This window comes from Polypterus senegalus, chromosome 10 (assembly GCF_016835505.1).
Source record: "Polypterus senegalus isolate Bchr_013 chromosome 10, ASM1683550v1, whole genome shotgun sequence".
Classification (NCBI taxonomy): Eukaryota; Metazoa; Chordata; class Cladistia; order Polypteriformes; family Polypteridae; genus Polypterus; species Polypterus senegalus.
In genome coordinates, this window is record NC_053163.1 from 170702919 (window position 1) to 170718666 (window position 15748).

At 43.5% G+C, this 15748-nt stretch overlaps 1 protein-coding gene across 2 annotated transcripts in view; it reads left to right on the forward strand.

The window, feature by feature from the left end:
• Window positions 1–432: 432 nt before the first annotated feature.
• Window positions 433–15748, forward strand: part of LOC120538058 (tyrosine-protein phosphatase non-receptor type substrate 1-like) — a 30718-nt gene continuing 15402 nt past the window's right edge. Inside the window, exons 1-2 of one of the 2 annotated variants that reach the window (XM_039767465.1) lie at window positions 433–787; window positions 11215–11544. In XM_039767465.1, the coding sequence (XP_039623399.1) occupies window positions 727–787; window positions 11215–11544 (391 nt within the window). In that variant the 5' untranslated portion in view covers window positions 433–726. The remainder of the gene's footprint in view (window positions 788–11214; window positions 11545–15748) is intronic. The other variant, XM_039767463.1, reaches the window with a different exon arrangement.

Genomic DNA, 15748 nt, shown 5'->3' on the forward strand with positions numbered 1-15748 from the left:
TAGTGAGTTTAGGAAGGGGCAGTGTGGGTGTGGGAGTTGTGGCAAGGGCCCAAGAATATTCCACTAGGGCACCAGTTTGGCCAGGGGTAGCACTGGGCATATGGGTAGATAATCGCATTAGCTTCCTGTGAATCCCAGGAACGATAAAGAGAGGTCCAAGGGAGGCAGTATGGCTTTGTGTCGTGTTTTACTATTCCCATTGTTTTCTAAATAAATCCCCTTAATCTTTCCTTAATCCATCCAATGGTTTATTGTTGGCCTATAAATGCAGACATGCACGCACACACAGACACACAATCAGGAGTTACATTATGACAATCAAAATCTGAAAGGCACAGATTGTATTCCTGACCTCATTTTGTACACCTCTGTGCCTCATAAATGAAAGGAAACAGACCGCCTGCTTCCTGTGAACTTCCCTCTGCCTGCTAAAGATTACAGATCAGCCATTCCTAATCCCATTATGAACGACGCAGTTTACTGGCGAGTGAAAAAAAAATCCTTTTCAGGTCAGTGTTGTGACACGGCAGGCCGCAGAAGGAAAAACAAAATAAATCCTTCAGAAGTAAAGACGAAAGCCAGAAAAAAAAATAAAATAAAATGTACGGGGTGAATTTACTGAACCCTGACTTCTCACAAGGAATTTGCAACTCAGGAAAATGGCACTTCCTCTTTCAGCGTGAGCTTCTCCCTGAGTCAGGCACTTCTACTTGTTAAAGAAGAGCCATGCAGCACCTGCTTCTGATCGCCGCCTGTGTGACTTCTGTACCGTTAAACTGCTGTCAAGGTAGGTGGGATATCGACTTCGGATGATGTCCGCTGTGTGCCGAGCTTTACTGAAATTTGAAATAATATAAAGCCGGGTTGAGGTTAGGGTTAGGGTTAGGTGGTAGGGTCAGCCTATGAAGACAAATCAGATTGCTGACATTGTTTTCTGTGTTAGAATGGTAGGTGTGTCTCCTCAGCTCTCTGTTTGAGATGTTTTATGATACTTTCCATGCTGTTTATACAAAAAGCTTAAGAAAATATGCTGTCAGCTGAGTGTGTGAGTTGTGTGTACATTTCTGCAGTATACATATTGTATATTTAAACGGGGACATGTTGCAGTGTAGTTTGCTTCTTCACAGTTTCACGTTTCTGTGTTTGCTGTGAAGTTCTTTATGCGTATTGTACGGATTTCTTAACAAGTAATGACGCTTTACCCTGACATCCCATAACCTATTTTTCTTTTGTTATCAAATTTGCATTGGCCAAAATAAGACAAGTGAATGTAATACTCAGATGTGCGTGAAGCATAAAGCACATAAAGAGTTGTCAGGTTAGATGTAGACCATAGGTGGTGAGTAATCTTCAGGTCTCTCTAGAGATGCTGGATGGGTTTCAAGTCTCGGCTCTGGCTGGAGCCCCTCAAGGACATTCACAGAGTTGTCCCCTGAGCTGTTTTTGTGTTGTCTTTGATTTGTGCTTAGGAAATGCTCTGCCCAGTCTGAGGTCCAGGGCTATCATTAAGGACGTCGCTATGCTTTGGTCCGTTCAGCTTTCCCTCAACCCTGTCTAGTGTCCCAGTGTCTGTTTCTGGCTAAAATTGCCCCCTTGTCACAGCCTTATCCATTCTGGTCCCCCTGATCCACCCCCTGTGTCTAATTGGCTATCTCTGTCTCACTCACAAGAGGCAGGGCTTGTTAAAGCCCATTACGGCACTGCTTGTGTGATTTTGGGTTATAAAAAATAAATTTTATTGTACTCCTTCACCATCTAATAGTTAATGTGCAGTGAGTGTAATGGAGCAAAAATGGCCGCCGTTGCTTCATCCGGGTGGGTGCTGCAAATTAGTGGAGGTAGAACTGGATCCCCTCTGTTTACGTAAAGTGCTTTGAGTAGCGAGAATAGCAAAATATAAATGTAATTAATTATTATTATTATTTATTGTATATGCAATAAAGGCGGGAGGCTCCTCAACTAGCCAATGAACGTCTGCAGCGTCGTCGTTGCATATGCATGAGATTGATTAGCATCGAGGTGCGTTGTGATTTATAAACGTAGCTCACGTATTGGTCGGGTCTTGAAACCCGAAAAACCAATCATAAACTCAAAAATGCGACACATTTTTTTTTGCCTCACTCCAATTGCGCACCAGTTTCTCAGACATATCGAATTTTGTTGCAGCAACACAATGACCAGTTTCTTTCGTCACTTCAATTTAAAACCAGCTTCATATTTTCTTCTTGATCGAATGCTCCATCATAGATAACGTATGCTCTTATGCTAAAGGTGAATGAGGGTGTGAGATACAAAAAAACACAAATCTGGGCAAATGTTGCTTCAGAATAGTTCGGGTATCACCGTGTGGTCACGTAGGCACGATGCATAGAAAAAAAAGGCTGTGTGCTCCGTGGTGACTCTCTCAGGTGGGTGTTAGCATATCGTAATCTCCTGGACCAATAGCGTGAGTTTTCCGCATTCAACTTATGCGAGCGACATTCTAAAATACTGGAAGTTATACGGTCAAATCAAGCCCTGACTTATCCACGGGAGAACTTAAACACGAGTATATATGGTATACAGAGATGTGTGAACAATGATTTTCATGATTGGAACAGTGCCAGATTTTATGGTCTGGAGATTAAGGTGGACGTGCCAACCCACATTTTCATAGAACAGCCTTTGAAAATCATACAGTGTGTTTTTTGGCATTGTCATAAAGCTGATAGGTGATGGTTGACAGCTTTCCCTGCCGATGCACCACAAAAGCCAAATGTCAAGAGGGTCCATTGAGGCAAATAATCAGCTGAGACTACACCCTCATAAAAACACTCCCACGCCTAACTGTAATGAAAGGGCCACTCCATCCACCCACCACTTGCCTTCAGGCATGTAACATGAGGGTCCCACTTTGGAATTGCATTGGAGTGCCTTGTAATCTTTTCTTGTAATCTGAGCCTTTATTTTTATTTTTTTGGTTTCTCTATCTGGACCAGCCAGAGTGCTAGCATTGCATTCTGGACCATCACTCCTAAACAGGAAGCATACAAAGCTCACCATTGTGGATCAAAACAGCGAAACTCTTGTGGTTTTTAATAAATCAGTGAGTGACTTTCAGAGCCTCTTTTTCAGCCGCCATTCAATTTCCTGTTCGGGGGTAACTGAAACCCTCTGGCCTGAAAACAATCAACCATGCGGTTAGCTGGCAGAAAATAGACATCTGTTAGGATCTTCACGCAGCCGATGATTCTGTTAGGCAACGGCGTGCGAAATGTTAACAACAACATTTATTTTTATCTCACATTTTCATACAAACAATGTAGCTCAAAGTGCTTTACATGATGAAGAACTAGAAAAAAGACCAAATAAATGAGAATTAAAATTAGGGAACACTAATCAACATAGAATAAAAGTAAGGTCCGATGGCCAGGGAGGACAGAAAACACAAAAAAAAACTCCAGACTTCTAGAGAAAAAAAAAATAAAATCTGCAGGGGTTCCAGGCCATGGGACTGCCCAGTCCCCTCTGGGCATTCTACCAGACATAAATGACCTCAATGAGTCCTCATTGTATTCAGGGTTCTCATGCAAGAATTTGATGATGACGGTCATGTGAACGCAGATAGATAGATAGATAGATAGATAGATAGATAGATAGATAGATAGATAGATAGATAGATAGATAGATAGATAGATAGATAGATAGATAGATAGATAGATAGATGCTTTATTAATCCCAAGGAAATATTCACATACTCCAGCAGTAGCATATTGATAAGAAAAATATTCAATTTAAGAGTGATACCAATGCAGGTATAACAGACAATAACTGTATAATATTAACGTTTACACCCCCGAGTGGAAAAGAGTCGCATAGTGTGGGGTCTCCTCAGTCTGTCAGTGGTGCAGGACGGTTACAGGAGTCTGTCGCTGAAGCTGCTCCTCTGTCTGGAGATGATCCTGTTCAGTGGATGCAGTGAATTCTCCATGATTGACAGGAGCCTGCTCAGCGCCCTTCGCTCTGCCACGGATGTCTAACTGTCCAGCTCCGTGCCTACAATAGAGTCTGCCTCCCTCACCAGTTTGTCCAGGCGTGAGGCATCCTTCTTCTTTATGCCGCCTCCCCAGCACACCACCGTGTAGAAGAGGGCACTCGCCACAACCATCTGATAGAACATCTGCAGCATCTTATTGCAGATGTTGAAGGATGCCAGCCTTCTAAGGAAGTATAGTCGGCTCTGTCCTCTCTTACACAGAGCATCAGTATTGGCAATCCTGTCCAATTTATCATCCAGCTGCACTCCCAGGTATAGGTCTACACCCTCTGCACAGTCACCTCTGATGATCATGGGGTCTATGAGGGGTCTGGTCCTCCTAAAATCCACCACCAGCTCCTTGGTTTTGCTGTTCAGGTGTAAGTGGTTTGAGTCGCACTATTGAACAAAGTCCTTGATTAGGTTCCTATATTCCATATATCCTCCTCCTGCCCACTCCTGATGCAGCCCATGATAGCAGTGTCGTCATGTGAACTTTTGCACATGGCAGGACTCCGAGTTGCATTGGAATTCTGATGTATGTTGGCTGAACAGGACCAGAGAAAGTCCAGTCCCCTGCGGCGCTCCTGTGTTGCTTTCCACAATGTCAGACCTGCAGTTCCCGAGACACATATTGAGGTCTGTCTGTAAGATAGTCCATGATTCACGATGCCACCAGGTGTGAATCTACTCCTATCTCTGTCAGCTTGTCCCTAAGGAGCAGAGGTTGGATGGTGTTGAAGGGGCTAGAGAAGTCCAGAAACATAATTCTTACAGCACCACTGCCTCGGTTCAAGTGGGAGATGTAGCATATAGATGATGGCATCCTCCGCTTCCACCTTCTCCTGGTATGCGAACTGCAGAGGGTCGAGGGCATGGCGGACATGTGGTCTCTGGTGGTGAAGCAGCAGCCTCTCCATGGTATTCATCACATGTGATGTCAGAGCGACAGGCCTGAAGTCATTCAGCACACTAGGATGTGGTACCTTTGGGACTGGGGTGATGCAAGATGTTTTCCAAAGTCTCGGGACTCTGCCCTGTCCCAGGCTCAAGTTGAAGATGCACTGTAGAGGACTCCCCTGCTCCAGTGCACAGGCCTTCAGCAGTTGTGGCGATACTCCATCTGGACCCACTGCTTTGCTGGCACGAAGTCTCCTCAGCTCTCTGCTCACCTGGGCTGCTGTAATTGTAGGTGAGGATGTCTCTCCTAGGATGAGTGGAGGGTTCAGTACTCCAAGGTGAGAGTGGGTTAGGGTGGTCAAACCTGTTAAAAAAAGAACTTCTCACCTTTAATCCATTTAATTTAATTTAACTGTAATATAAAGTAGTGTAAGTATAACGGACATCTTGAGTTACGAGAGAGGGATCCTTTAAATACGTGGAATGATGGAGAGAGTTTAGGAGTGGAACCCTAAATGTGTCACATTACCAGGCTGCTTCATCGTCACTGACTGAGTTCTGTGTTGTAACAAAGAGCTGTGAAGACCACCCTACCCTCCTCAAGAAAAATGTAACTTCTTAAATGTTGCTCTTTAACGGCTCAGGAGACTGCACAGAGAGTCTCAGTTTTTGTTTCATTAAAGAATCCGCTTTGTCACAGATGTCTCTCCTAGAATTCCTTAGGAGAAACACCTTTAGATAGAAAAGGAGACACGAGATACGACTGAAATAAAAGGAGACCAAATTGAGAATTTGATTTAAGAGCCATTTGCCAGTTATTTAGGACATGTGAAGATGATAGACGTATTTTCATAGTTATTTGAAATATTTGCCTATCAATTAGTGCAGAGCGTATGGGAGGTTCTTTTAAGCCCCACAAGCTGAACTGAAATGGAATATTCTAACTATCTCCTGTCTCTCTGATCGCAGATCAGGCTCAGTTAGTGACCTGCCCTGCCATGTGTAAGGCATAGAGGGCACACGGTATCAAATCGCGCCGCTCAGTGGCGTGTGCAGAGCTGTACGTTTGTGAAGTAAAGCACAGAGAAATAACTCATCCTTAAGGATCAAAACAACTGAAGTTTAGCAAGGAGAAACATTTTTTTTAATGTTTGCCTTTTATTCTACATGTTGTGACACCTCTGGAGGTTGCAGAAGCCCCTCAACCCGACACAGACAGATGCAGGTGGCGCTTATAAAAACACAAATGTTTTTATTTTTCTACACCTCGTGGGAAATGCCTTCCCCGTTTCCCACAGGCACAACACAGTCCCACTAAACACAAGCTCCCCACAATACTTTTCTTTTTCTTCTCTCTCTTTTCTTTCTCTCCTCCACTCCTCCTCGGAGAGCTTCGTCTCCCTCCTCTCGACTCTGGTTCACTGAGCAGTGTCTGCTGGCCCCTTTTATAAATGCCTGATGATGTATTCCTGGCAGCACTTCTGGGTGTGGCGGAAGAACCGCCCATAAGGGCTCAGCAGTTGCTGCAGCACCCCACTGGTGGTGCCCATGGATCCCAACAGGGCTGCACTAAACTTAAACTCCCATGGATGCCTGCGGGAGTCCGAGGCACTGCTGCTACCCAGGGGGCTGCCAGAGGTAATGCTCTGACCACACTTGCTTCCCTGGAGGCAAAGACCCCAGCTATCCACCAAATGTGACGATGTGGGTTCGCTTCACGCTCCCGTCTGGCTTCTGGGAGCCCTTGAACCCATCACTGTCGGTAATTTTACCAATGAGCTCGGCAGTGAGGCACAACAATGGAGCAAGGGAATGGTGCAAAATGTGCAAAATTGCTTTTATTAAAATCAAAAACAAAACATTACCCAAACAAAGTGCAGCGTTTTAAATTATTAAATAAATAATCCATAACATAGGTGCAGAGTGGAGGTTAAAAACAACAGAGAAAAAAACAATCCTTTAAAATGACGACAAGGTTAAAATAACGCTGGAAGCAGTCCCTTTAAAATATCCAAAGCCCGGTGTCTTTTACCTGGCGGCTCCCAGGCTTCTCAACAGGGGAGTCGCCCTTCCTGCAGCTGGCCTTCTCGCTACTCAGCTGGTCTGGAGGCTTCCCGATCCCCAGCTTCGGTTGCGCTGTCCAGACCGAGACTTGGCTTTTCACCCGATGACCAGGATGTTCACGTTCTGGCTTCTACTTCCAAGCCTTCCGACTCCCACTTCCTTCTCTGCCGGTCACTCCCATTCCTTCATAAAATGCTGAGTGGGAGCGACCACTTCCAACTGCCCTATGTGTTGGCCAAACACCCCCGCTAGGACTCAACTGTCCAGCTGCCTGCCTGCGAGCCTTCGCTCGCACTGGTGCTCTCTCCATGCTGCTTCTTTTTTTTTTTTTCTCTTTCCTTTTTCTTCTTCCTCTCCTAGCCGCCTTGCGCTACTCTTTATAATGGGGTCGTGATTCACCTGTGGCAATCAGCGGCTCCCGGGAACAATTACAGATGCAGACGACTCCTCACCTGTGTATTTAAGTGGGACTCGCCCGCAGGGCAAATCACCCCAGGAACCACTTCAGCCACACATCACCACGCCCCCTCGCTAAGCCGCGAGTGCGGTGATTATTTATTTTAAAAATGGCCCTTGGACATGAGCTGTGGACCCGCTATACCACAGACACCGTGTAACAACCTTTCTCCATTCTTGCTTTGACTTTTAACTAAACCCTTTTAATGGACTGAGAGATTTCTTTTGCTACGTGTTTGGCTCATGCTTGATCCTGCCTTTCTCACCATCAGCTATATTTGGTTGGAAACACACTCACACAAGATCTCTTTCTAGTCGTGCTTTCATCTCTTTCAAGACTTTGTATTTTTATTTATTATTGGACTGATGCCTTTATCTACAGTGTCTCACAACATTTGCGATACGATTGGTTAAAATTCTTTTGGTTTGCTAGTTGGAGCACCAGCAGTTGAAGTGACTTTCTTAAGGTCACACTGGTGTCAGCAGTGGGATTTGAACACACAACTTCAGTGTTTAAAGCCCAAAGTCTTAACCACACTTGCCCTCTTTTTCTTCTAGAACAATTCTGAGCTAACTGGAGTACAGCAATATAAATGAGAGCATTTAATTGTATAATTCAGAAGCCAGGACTGCAACTTTGTAATCCTAGTAAAGTGTTTCATTACCGCTGTCCATATGTTACCGGCCACCACGATATGGGGAAAAAGTATAAAAGAAGTAAGCAGCAGTCACGAGTCTCAGACCAGACTTCTCTGTTCTATTTTATTCTCATTTAGCCCAAAATATAGTGAGAAGTCAAGCAAAATGACACCTTTTTTCACTCCTTATGAGTCAGCAACATCTGTCAACACCTTCCAGATGTTTCCAGGCTAGCTGAGAGGTATAAACCCCCACCCCCCCATACACACAGATTATTTCACTTTTTAAAGTATATAGTTATTGTCTGATCTGCTCATCTAACTCAGAGTTGAAGGGGACTGGAGTCCATCCTGGTAGCATCGAGTACAAACCTAGAATAGGGAAACCAGTACATCGCTGGGCACTGACCCACTAAAAGACGCACCCTTTTGGCATCTGGGCGGAAAAAACAATTTGAGCTGGTGCTGACCACCGTGCCAGTGTCTTATATGTGAATGGAAGTGATGAGTTCAGCCCCACTGAATTTGCATTTCCTTGAGTTCTGTAAAAACGTGGGAACTTCTGCAAACTGGGCAAAATGCATTGAATTCAATGGGAAGAAAGTGAACCGGTTTTGAGTGGATTATAATGGTGCAGTGGGTCTTTTACGGGTCCCTGAGGGTTAGGGAAATGTCTGGCAACTGTGTTATACCGTTTATTGTGGGTAAAAATGTGCTAACCACTGTGCCACCATGCTTCCCTGAGTAAAAATTATACTCCAAGTCCTTCATCTCTCTCCTGGGGCATCATGCATAGCTCTGTGCATAGAATTCACACTAAAACATGGCGTACTGACAAAAGCAGAAATGTGCGTACACACAAAAAAATCCAGATGCATAAATCTGTGTGTACACCAACTTCCCCGTTCTTCCGCTACATAAATCCTGTTATTTAAAAAAAGCTCAAGAGGGCTTAAGCAGCTGCTGTAGCACACCCTGGTGGCACCTCTGGATCCCAACAGGGCTGTGGATAGCTCCAACTCCCATGAAGCCCTGCTGCAACCCAGGAGGATTGCCATCTAGCGTTCCCGTGGAGGTAACGTTCTGACCACACTTGCTGATGAACTGTACAGACTGCATCTCTGTTGTTAGTCATCAGCACTAAAACAGAAGTAACATGACAGTTAGAATTTGTTACTAACCCTCACCTATTCTGTTTCTCTTCTCGGTACTCAAATGTGGCACTTGGTGCCACGGCCCACCTGCCAAGTTGTTTTGCCTGCCTAAGCTAAAGTCATTCTTGATGGAAGATCACAAGAATTGTGGGAAGGAGGGGTCCTTTCATCGGATTAGCCCTATTTCAGCTTTAGAATGGCCAACTGGGGGATACAGCTTGATGGATGAAGTCTCCAGGACTTAAAACAAATCCAAATCATATTATGTGATATCATCTACTGTTAAATTCTACTCCGTACTTCTAAAATTTTTATTTTTATACTGTATTGAGGATTTGTTCTGTTCTGTGTATTGTATTGTATTGACCCCCTTCTTTTTGACACCCACTGCACGCCCAACCTACCTGGAAAGGGGTCTCTCTTTGAATTGCCTTTCCCGAGGTTTCTTCCATTTTTTTCCCTACAAGGGTTTTTTTGGGAGTTTTTCCTTGTCTTCTTAGAGAGTCAAGGATGGGGTGCTGTCTAGAGGCATTGTTAAAGCCCATTGCGGCACTTCTTGTGTGATTTTGGGCTGTACACAAAAATACAACAACCACAACATTTATTTATATAGCACATTTTCATACAAAAAAGTAGCTCAAAGTGCTTTACATAATGAAGAAAAATAAAAAGACAAAATAAGAAATTAAAATAAGACAACATTAGTTAACATAGAAAAAGAGTAAGGTCCGATGGTAAGAGAGGACAGAAAAAACAGAAAAAAAACTCCAGACGGCTGGAGAAAAAAATAAAATCTGCAGGGGTTCCAGGCCACGAGACCACCCAGTCCCCTCTGGGCATTCTACCTAACATCAATGAAAATGAAACAGTCCTCTTTGTATTTAGGGTTCTCACGGACGCTCTTGATGATGATGGTCATGCAGACTTCTGGCTTTTAATCCATCACTGTTGCTTTGAGTAGTAGCCACCACCAAAAGGACATCGAAAAAGAAACAGAAGAGAGAGTAGGGGTTAGTACAGATTTTAGATCAACCATGAATAGTTATTATGATGAATTGAAATAAATTGTATTGTAATTGTACTTGTTCCCCCGGTCCTCCCAGCATGGAGGCATCCCGGCCAGGTAGTAATTCATTAACTATTCTGCGGGTAAGCATCATGTTTTTGAACTTACGTACTATGTCCCAGTCGAGCCCATACATTCACAAAAATTCACCAAACATGAAAGTTTTCAAACACTTTGAGGTATTCAGAATTCTGAATGGTTCAACCAGCTAAGAGTCACACATGAAAAGGTCTGGACTGAGATTTGATACCACGCAGGGGTGGCATCACCAGATGCCTTTCATCAACAGACCTGAGTTGTCGAGAAGGAGCACAGGACCTCACAAGTATCTCCATATTCACAGGCACAGATCTTCATGCAAACATCATGGATTTCAACTTAATGTGTTTCACTATCAGGGAGCCAGTGTTGCGACCTGAAGGGCGAAGTGACACACGTCCTCCTCAGCTGGTTGAACGCAAAACGTGCTGATGCATTTTGAATCACCTGCAGATTAACAATAAATGGATGTATTTGATTGGATTCAGAAATGTATTTGGATTGTCTTCTTCTATTAAAAAAAAAATTTGGAATGAAATTTGAATATAGAGAAATACTTTTTTTAAAAGTGAACGCTGAAAACCTTAATTTAGATTTTTTGATGAGCATTTAGAAAAGCATTGTGTCAATAGGAACCTGTACAAAATGATTTGGGGTCCAAGGAAGAGTGAAGGGTTTAACAACTTGGATTGAATAGACTGCCATCAGTCATCAAAACTGCCCTTCCAGAATTTACCCCTCGTTTATGTTTTTTAGCTACCTTAAGGATGAGTGTTTGTAACCTGAAAATGTAAGGCCTGTTATTGCATGCTTTTCAAATGTTATAATTTTTATTTCAGAAATATGAAATTCTCATTTGAAAAAATTGTCCCTCTCTTACAGTCACTCAAGAACCCAAACAAGTGGAAGCAGAAGAAGGAAGCAGCATCACCTTAGGGTGCATCTTATTAAATGAGACACCCCTGGGACCAGTCAGGTGGTACAAAGGGACTGGCAGTGGACGCCAACACTTCTTCTCTGCAGCCCCGAAAGAAAGTGAGAAGAATGACCTCCGAGTGCGGTGGGCCGTAGAAAACCCAATGGTCAACTACAGCATCTCAGTGAGGGACGTCAGAGTCAACGACACCGGGAAGTATTACTGTGAGAAGTTCAGCAAGGTACAGGTGGACAAGCCATACGCATCGGGAACAGGCGTCAACCTGGTTGTGAGAGGTGGGTCACAAACTCAAAATGCATTTGCTATGGATTTATTTTAAGGGAATATAAATTGTGGCCTATAGGGGGTGCCACAGCGCCCTAAAACCCCTGAAATTACTTCACGGCACAGTCCAGGGATGAACAAAAGTTTTTATTCAACAGCACCTTCAGAAGGCTTCCAGTTTCCTTACTTCAATTTTTACAATAGGCATGAAGCTTCTCCTCCTTCATCTCCCATTAGGTCTCACTCACTTCCTCCCAATTCTGACCCCCGAGCTGAGTGGGGCGGTCCCCTTTAACTTCAGACCCAGCAGTACTTCCAGTAATTAATCTATTACTGCAGGAAACACTTCCAGGTCCGGCAGGACCCCAACAGCCCTTGTGCCATCAGTATTCCAGATGACCACCCCAGGCGGCCTCCACAGAGCCCAGCAGGACAGATCCTTGGGACCGGAACTCCCATGTTACAATGTAGGTGGCCACACTGGGGTCCTCCAGATGGGATGTTGACACCGTTTGTACTGGCCATAGTAGGCCATCACCCACTATGCTGTCCTTCCCTGTTCCACAGTCCATCCTGGGTGTTGCTCCAACGTTACTAGAATTCCAACCCCGGAGTATCTGCTGCTACAGCCTCTTCTTGCTGCCTTGTCCTAAATATCACTGCTCCCCAGCTGTGCTTTGTTTCCCTTTGCCTCCAGGCTAGTTAATGGAGCAGAATCCATTAAGGTAGGGACACCTGATGGTCCCTCACTATCCATCCATCCATCCATCATTCAACCCGCTATATCCTAACTACAGGGTCACGGCAGTCTGCCAGAGCCAATCTGAGCCAACACAGGGTGCAAGGCAGGAAACAAACCCCGGGCAGGGTGCCAGCTCACCGCAGGGTGCACACACACAGACACACACACACCCATACACCAAGCACACACTAGGGATAATTTAGAATCGCCAATGCACCTCACTATATATAATCTAAATAAAAAATGTATTTTTTGCTTCCTCATCTTGCACGATGCTGATAAATAGCTAGAATTTCCAGGCTCTTATTTGCTTCCTTTCCTCCACACCTCCAGTCGAGCTTTATCCTCCTTTCTCCTGACTCCGACTCACCTGGATGTGGTAGTGCGGCTCCTTTTATTTTGGAACTTAAGAGTGCTTCCGGTACCTGGGCACAGCCCGATCGAAGTACAGTGGAAACTCGGGGCACAACCGTAATTCGTTCCAAAACTCTAGTCGCAACCCGATTTGGTCGTGACCCGAAGTAATTTCCCCAATAGGATTGTATGTAAATACAATTACTCCGTTCCGAACTGTAGGAAAATATATATTTTTAAAGATTTTAAGCACAAAAATAGTTAATCATACCATAGAATGCACAGTGTAATAGTAAACTAAATGTAAAAACATTGAATAACAAACACTGAGAAAACCTTGAACAGAGAAAACTAACATTGCAAGAGTTCATGCTATAGCCTTACGAATCGCTTGCTGTAAACACTTTTTTTAATGAGTTTTAAGCACAGGGAAAAAAATGAAAATTTGAAAAATCCGTAATTTATACAAAAACTAACCATAAACAACCAACAAAACTAACCTTGCATGCACGCACGTCTGACCGAGAATAATGTACGGGAAGAGACTAAACACGTGCGGAAATCATCGGCACATACAAACCGGAAGGGAAACTGGCTTGTTCGTATACCGAGTGTGTGGTTGTGAACAGATGCAGTATGGTAAACTTTTTGGTCGTAACCCGATTTGTACGTGGTCAGAGACGTTCGTGACGCGAGGTTCCACTGCACTTCGGAATCAATCGAAGTCCCAGAGAGCAGGGATCACGTATCCCTGCAGCACCCCCTGGTGGTACCATGACAAAACTGCTCTATCGAACTCCAGTTCCCAGCATGCCTTGCCGGTGTGTTGCCCTGGAAGGCTGCCATCTATTGTGTTGGGGGAGCCAGTAGCCTTGTCACGTTGTCTCCTCCTGGCCATTCATCCTACTGGTATCCGAGCCCAGTAAAGAATCAGAACCCATCCTGACTGGGATGCCTGCACATGGGTGTTGTCCATCACGCATGACAAACCAAATACAAATCATTATCAACACATATTATGATATAATTTCAACTGAAATGCAAAACATTACTGATGTTTGTTCATTTATTTATTTTTCATTTTTTACATTTCAAATCAAACCCAAAGAATTATCAGGTTGTATTTTATAACACTGCAAACCAAATGAAACCAAAAATCCTTTAAGCATCATGTGACACAGATACAGTTCTTGCGACTGGTGTTCTTTACTCATTTATTTTGCAATTTGCAAATGAGCTTTTGGGACTTTCTTGGTGACTATTCTGGGGTTTCTGAGGTCAGGGAACATGAATCAGGCATTTATTTTGTCCTATCTTTGTTCCTGAAAAACAATTAGGAAAATGTTACAGACCACCAGTTGATCTTTGATGGCTCCTGAGACTTCACAGAGATTTTCATTTAAGAATAAGCTCTGTCACAGATGTTTCTCTTAGAATTCCTGAGGAGCAACAGCTTTAGACAAAAAGGAGACACAAGAGATGATTGAGGTAAAAGGAGCCAAAATTGAGAATTTGGTTAGAAAATCCTGGGATATTTTGTGAGATCTCTTTCTAATGTTATTATAATCTCTTTCAAGACATCACATTTTTTACTTCTTGTTGGGCTGATGCCTTCATCCAAGGTGTCTTACAACATCTGAGATAGGATTGCCTAAATTTCTTTTGTTTCTCCAGTTGGAGCACAGGCAGGTGAAGTGACTTGTCTATAGTTACATGGTGTCTGAAGTGGGATTTATACACATAACCTCAGGGCATGAGGTCCAAAGTCTTATCGTGTCTTATCGCCTGCCTTATTAGTTAGTATTTTTATTACTACTCTCCATACATTTCCCCACATATTACTGAGCACACAATTTTCAAATTGCAAAATAAAATGGGCTTGCGAGTGTCTTGGATAAAAAACAACATCCAGGAATTTAGAATTAGAATTAGAATTAGAACAATCTAGACGAGAACAGGCCATTCAGCCCAACAAAGCTCGCCAGTCCTATCCACTTGCTTCCTCCAAGAAAACATCAAGTCGAGTTTTGAAAGTCCCTAACGTCTTACTGTCTACCACACTACTTGGTAACTTATTCCAAGTGTCTATCGTTCTTTGTGTAAAGAAAAACTTCCTAATGTTTGTGCGAAATTTACCCTTAACAAGTTTCCAACTGTGTCCCCGTGTTCTTGATGAGCTCATTTTAAAATACAAGTCTCGATCCACTGTACTAATTCCCTTCATAATTTTAAACACTTCAATCATGTCACCTCTTAATCTTCTTTTGCTTAAACTGTAAAGGCCCAGCTCTTTTAATCTTTCCTCATAATTCAACCCCTGTAGACCTGGAATCAGCCTAGTCGCTCTTCTCTGGACCTTTTCTAGTGCTGCTATGTCCTTTTTGTAGCCTGGAGACCAAAACTGCACACAGTACTCAAGATGAGGCCTCACCAGTGCATTATAAAGGTTGAGCATAACCTCCTTGGACTTGTACTCCACAGATCGTGCTATATAACCTAACATTCTGTTAGCCTTCTTAATGGCTTCTGAACACTGTTTGGAAGTTGATAGCTTGGAGTCCACTATGACTCCTAAATCCTTCTCATAAGGTGTACTCTCGATTTTTCGACCGCCCATTGTGTATTCAAACCTAATATTTTTACTTCCTATGTGTAATACTTTACATTTACTGACATTAAATTTCATCTGCCACAAATCTGCCCAAGCCTGTATGCTATCCAAGTCCTTCTGTAATGATATAACGGATTCCAAATTATCTGCTAATCCACCTATCTTGGTATCATCTGCAAACTTAACCAGCTTGTTACTTATATTCCTATCTAAATCATTTATATATATTAAAAATAGCAGCGGCCCTAGCACTGACCCCTGTGGAACACCACTCTTAACATCGCCAGTTCTGATGAGGTTCCTCGCACCATCACCCTCTGCTTCCTGTGTCTGAGCCAATTCTGCACCCATCTAAAAACATCACCCTGAATTCCCACTTCTTTTAACTTGATGCCCAACCTCTCATGTGGCACCTTATCAAATGCTTTCTGAAAGTCCAGATAAATAATATCATAAGCTCCACTTTGATCGTATCCTTTTGTTGCCTCCTCATAGAATTCCAACATGT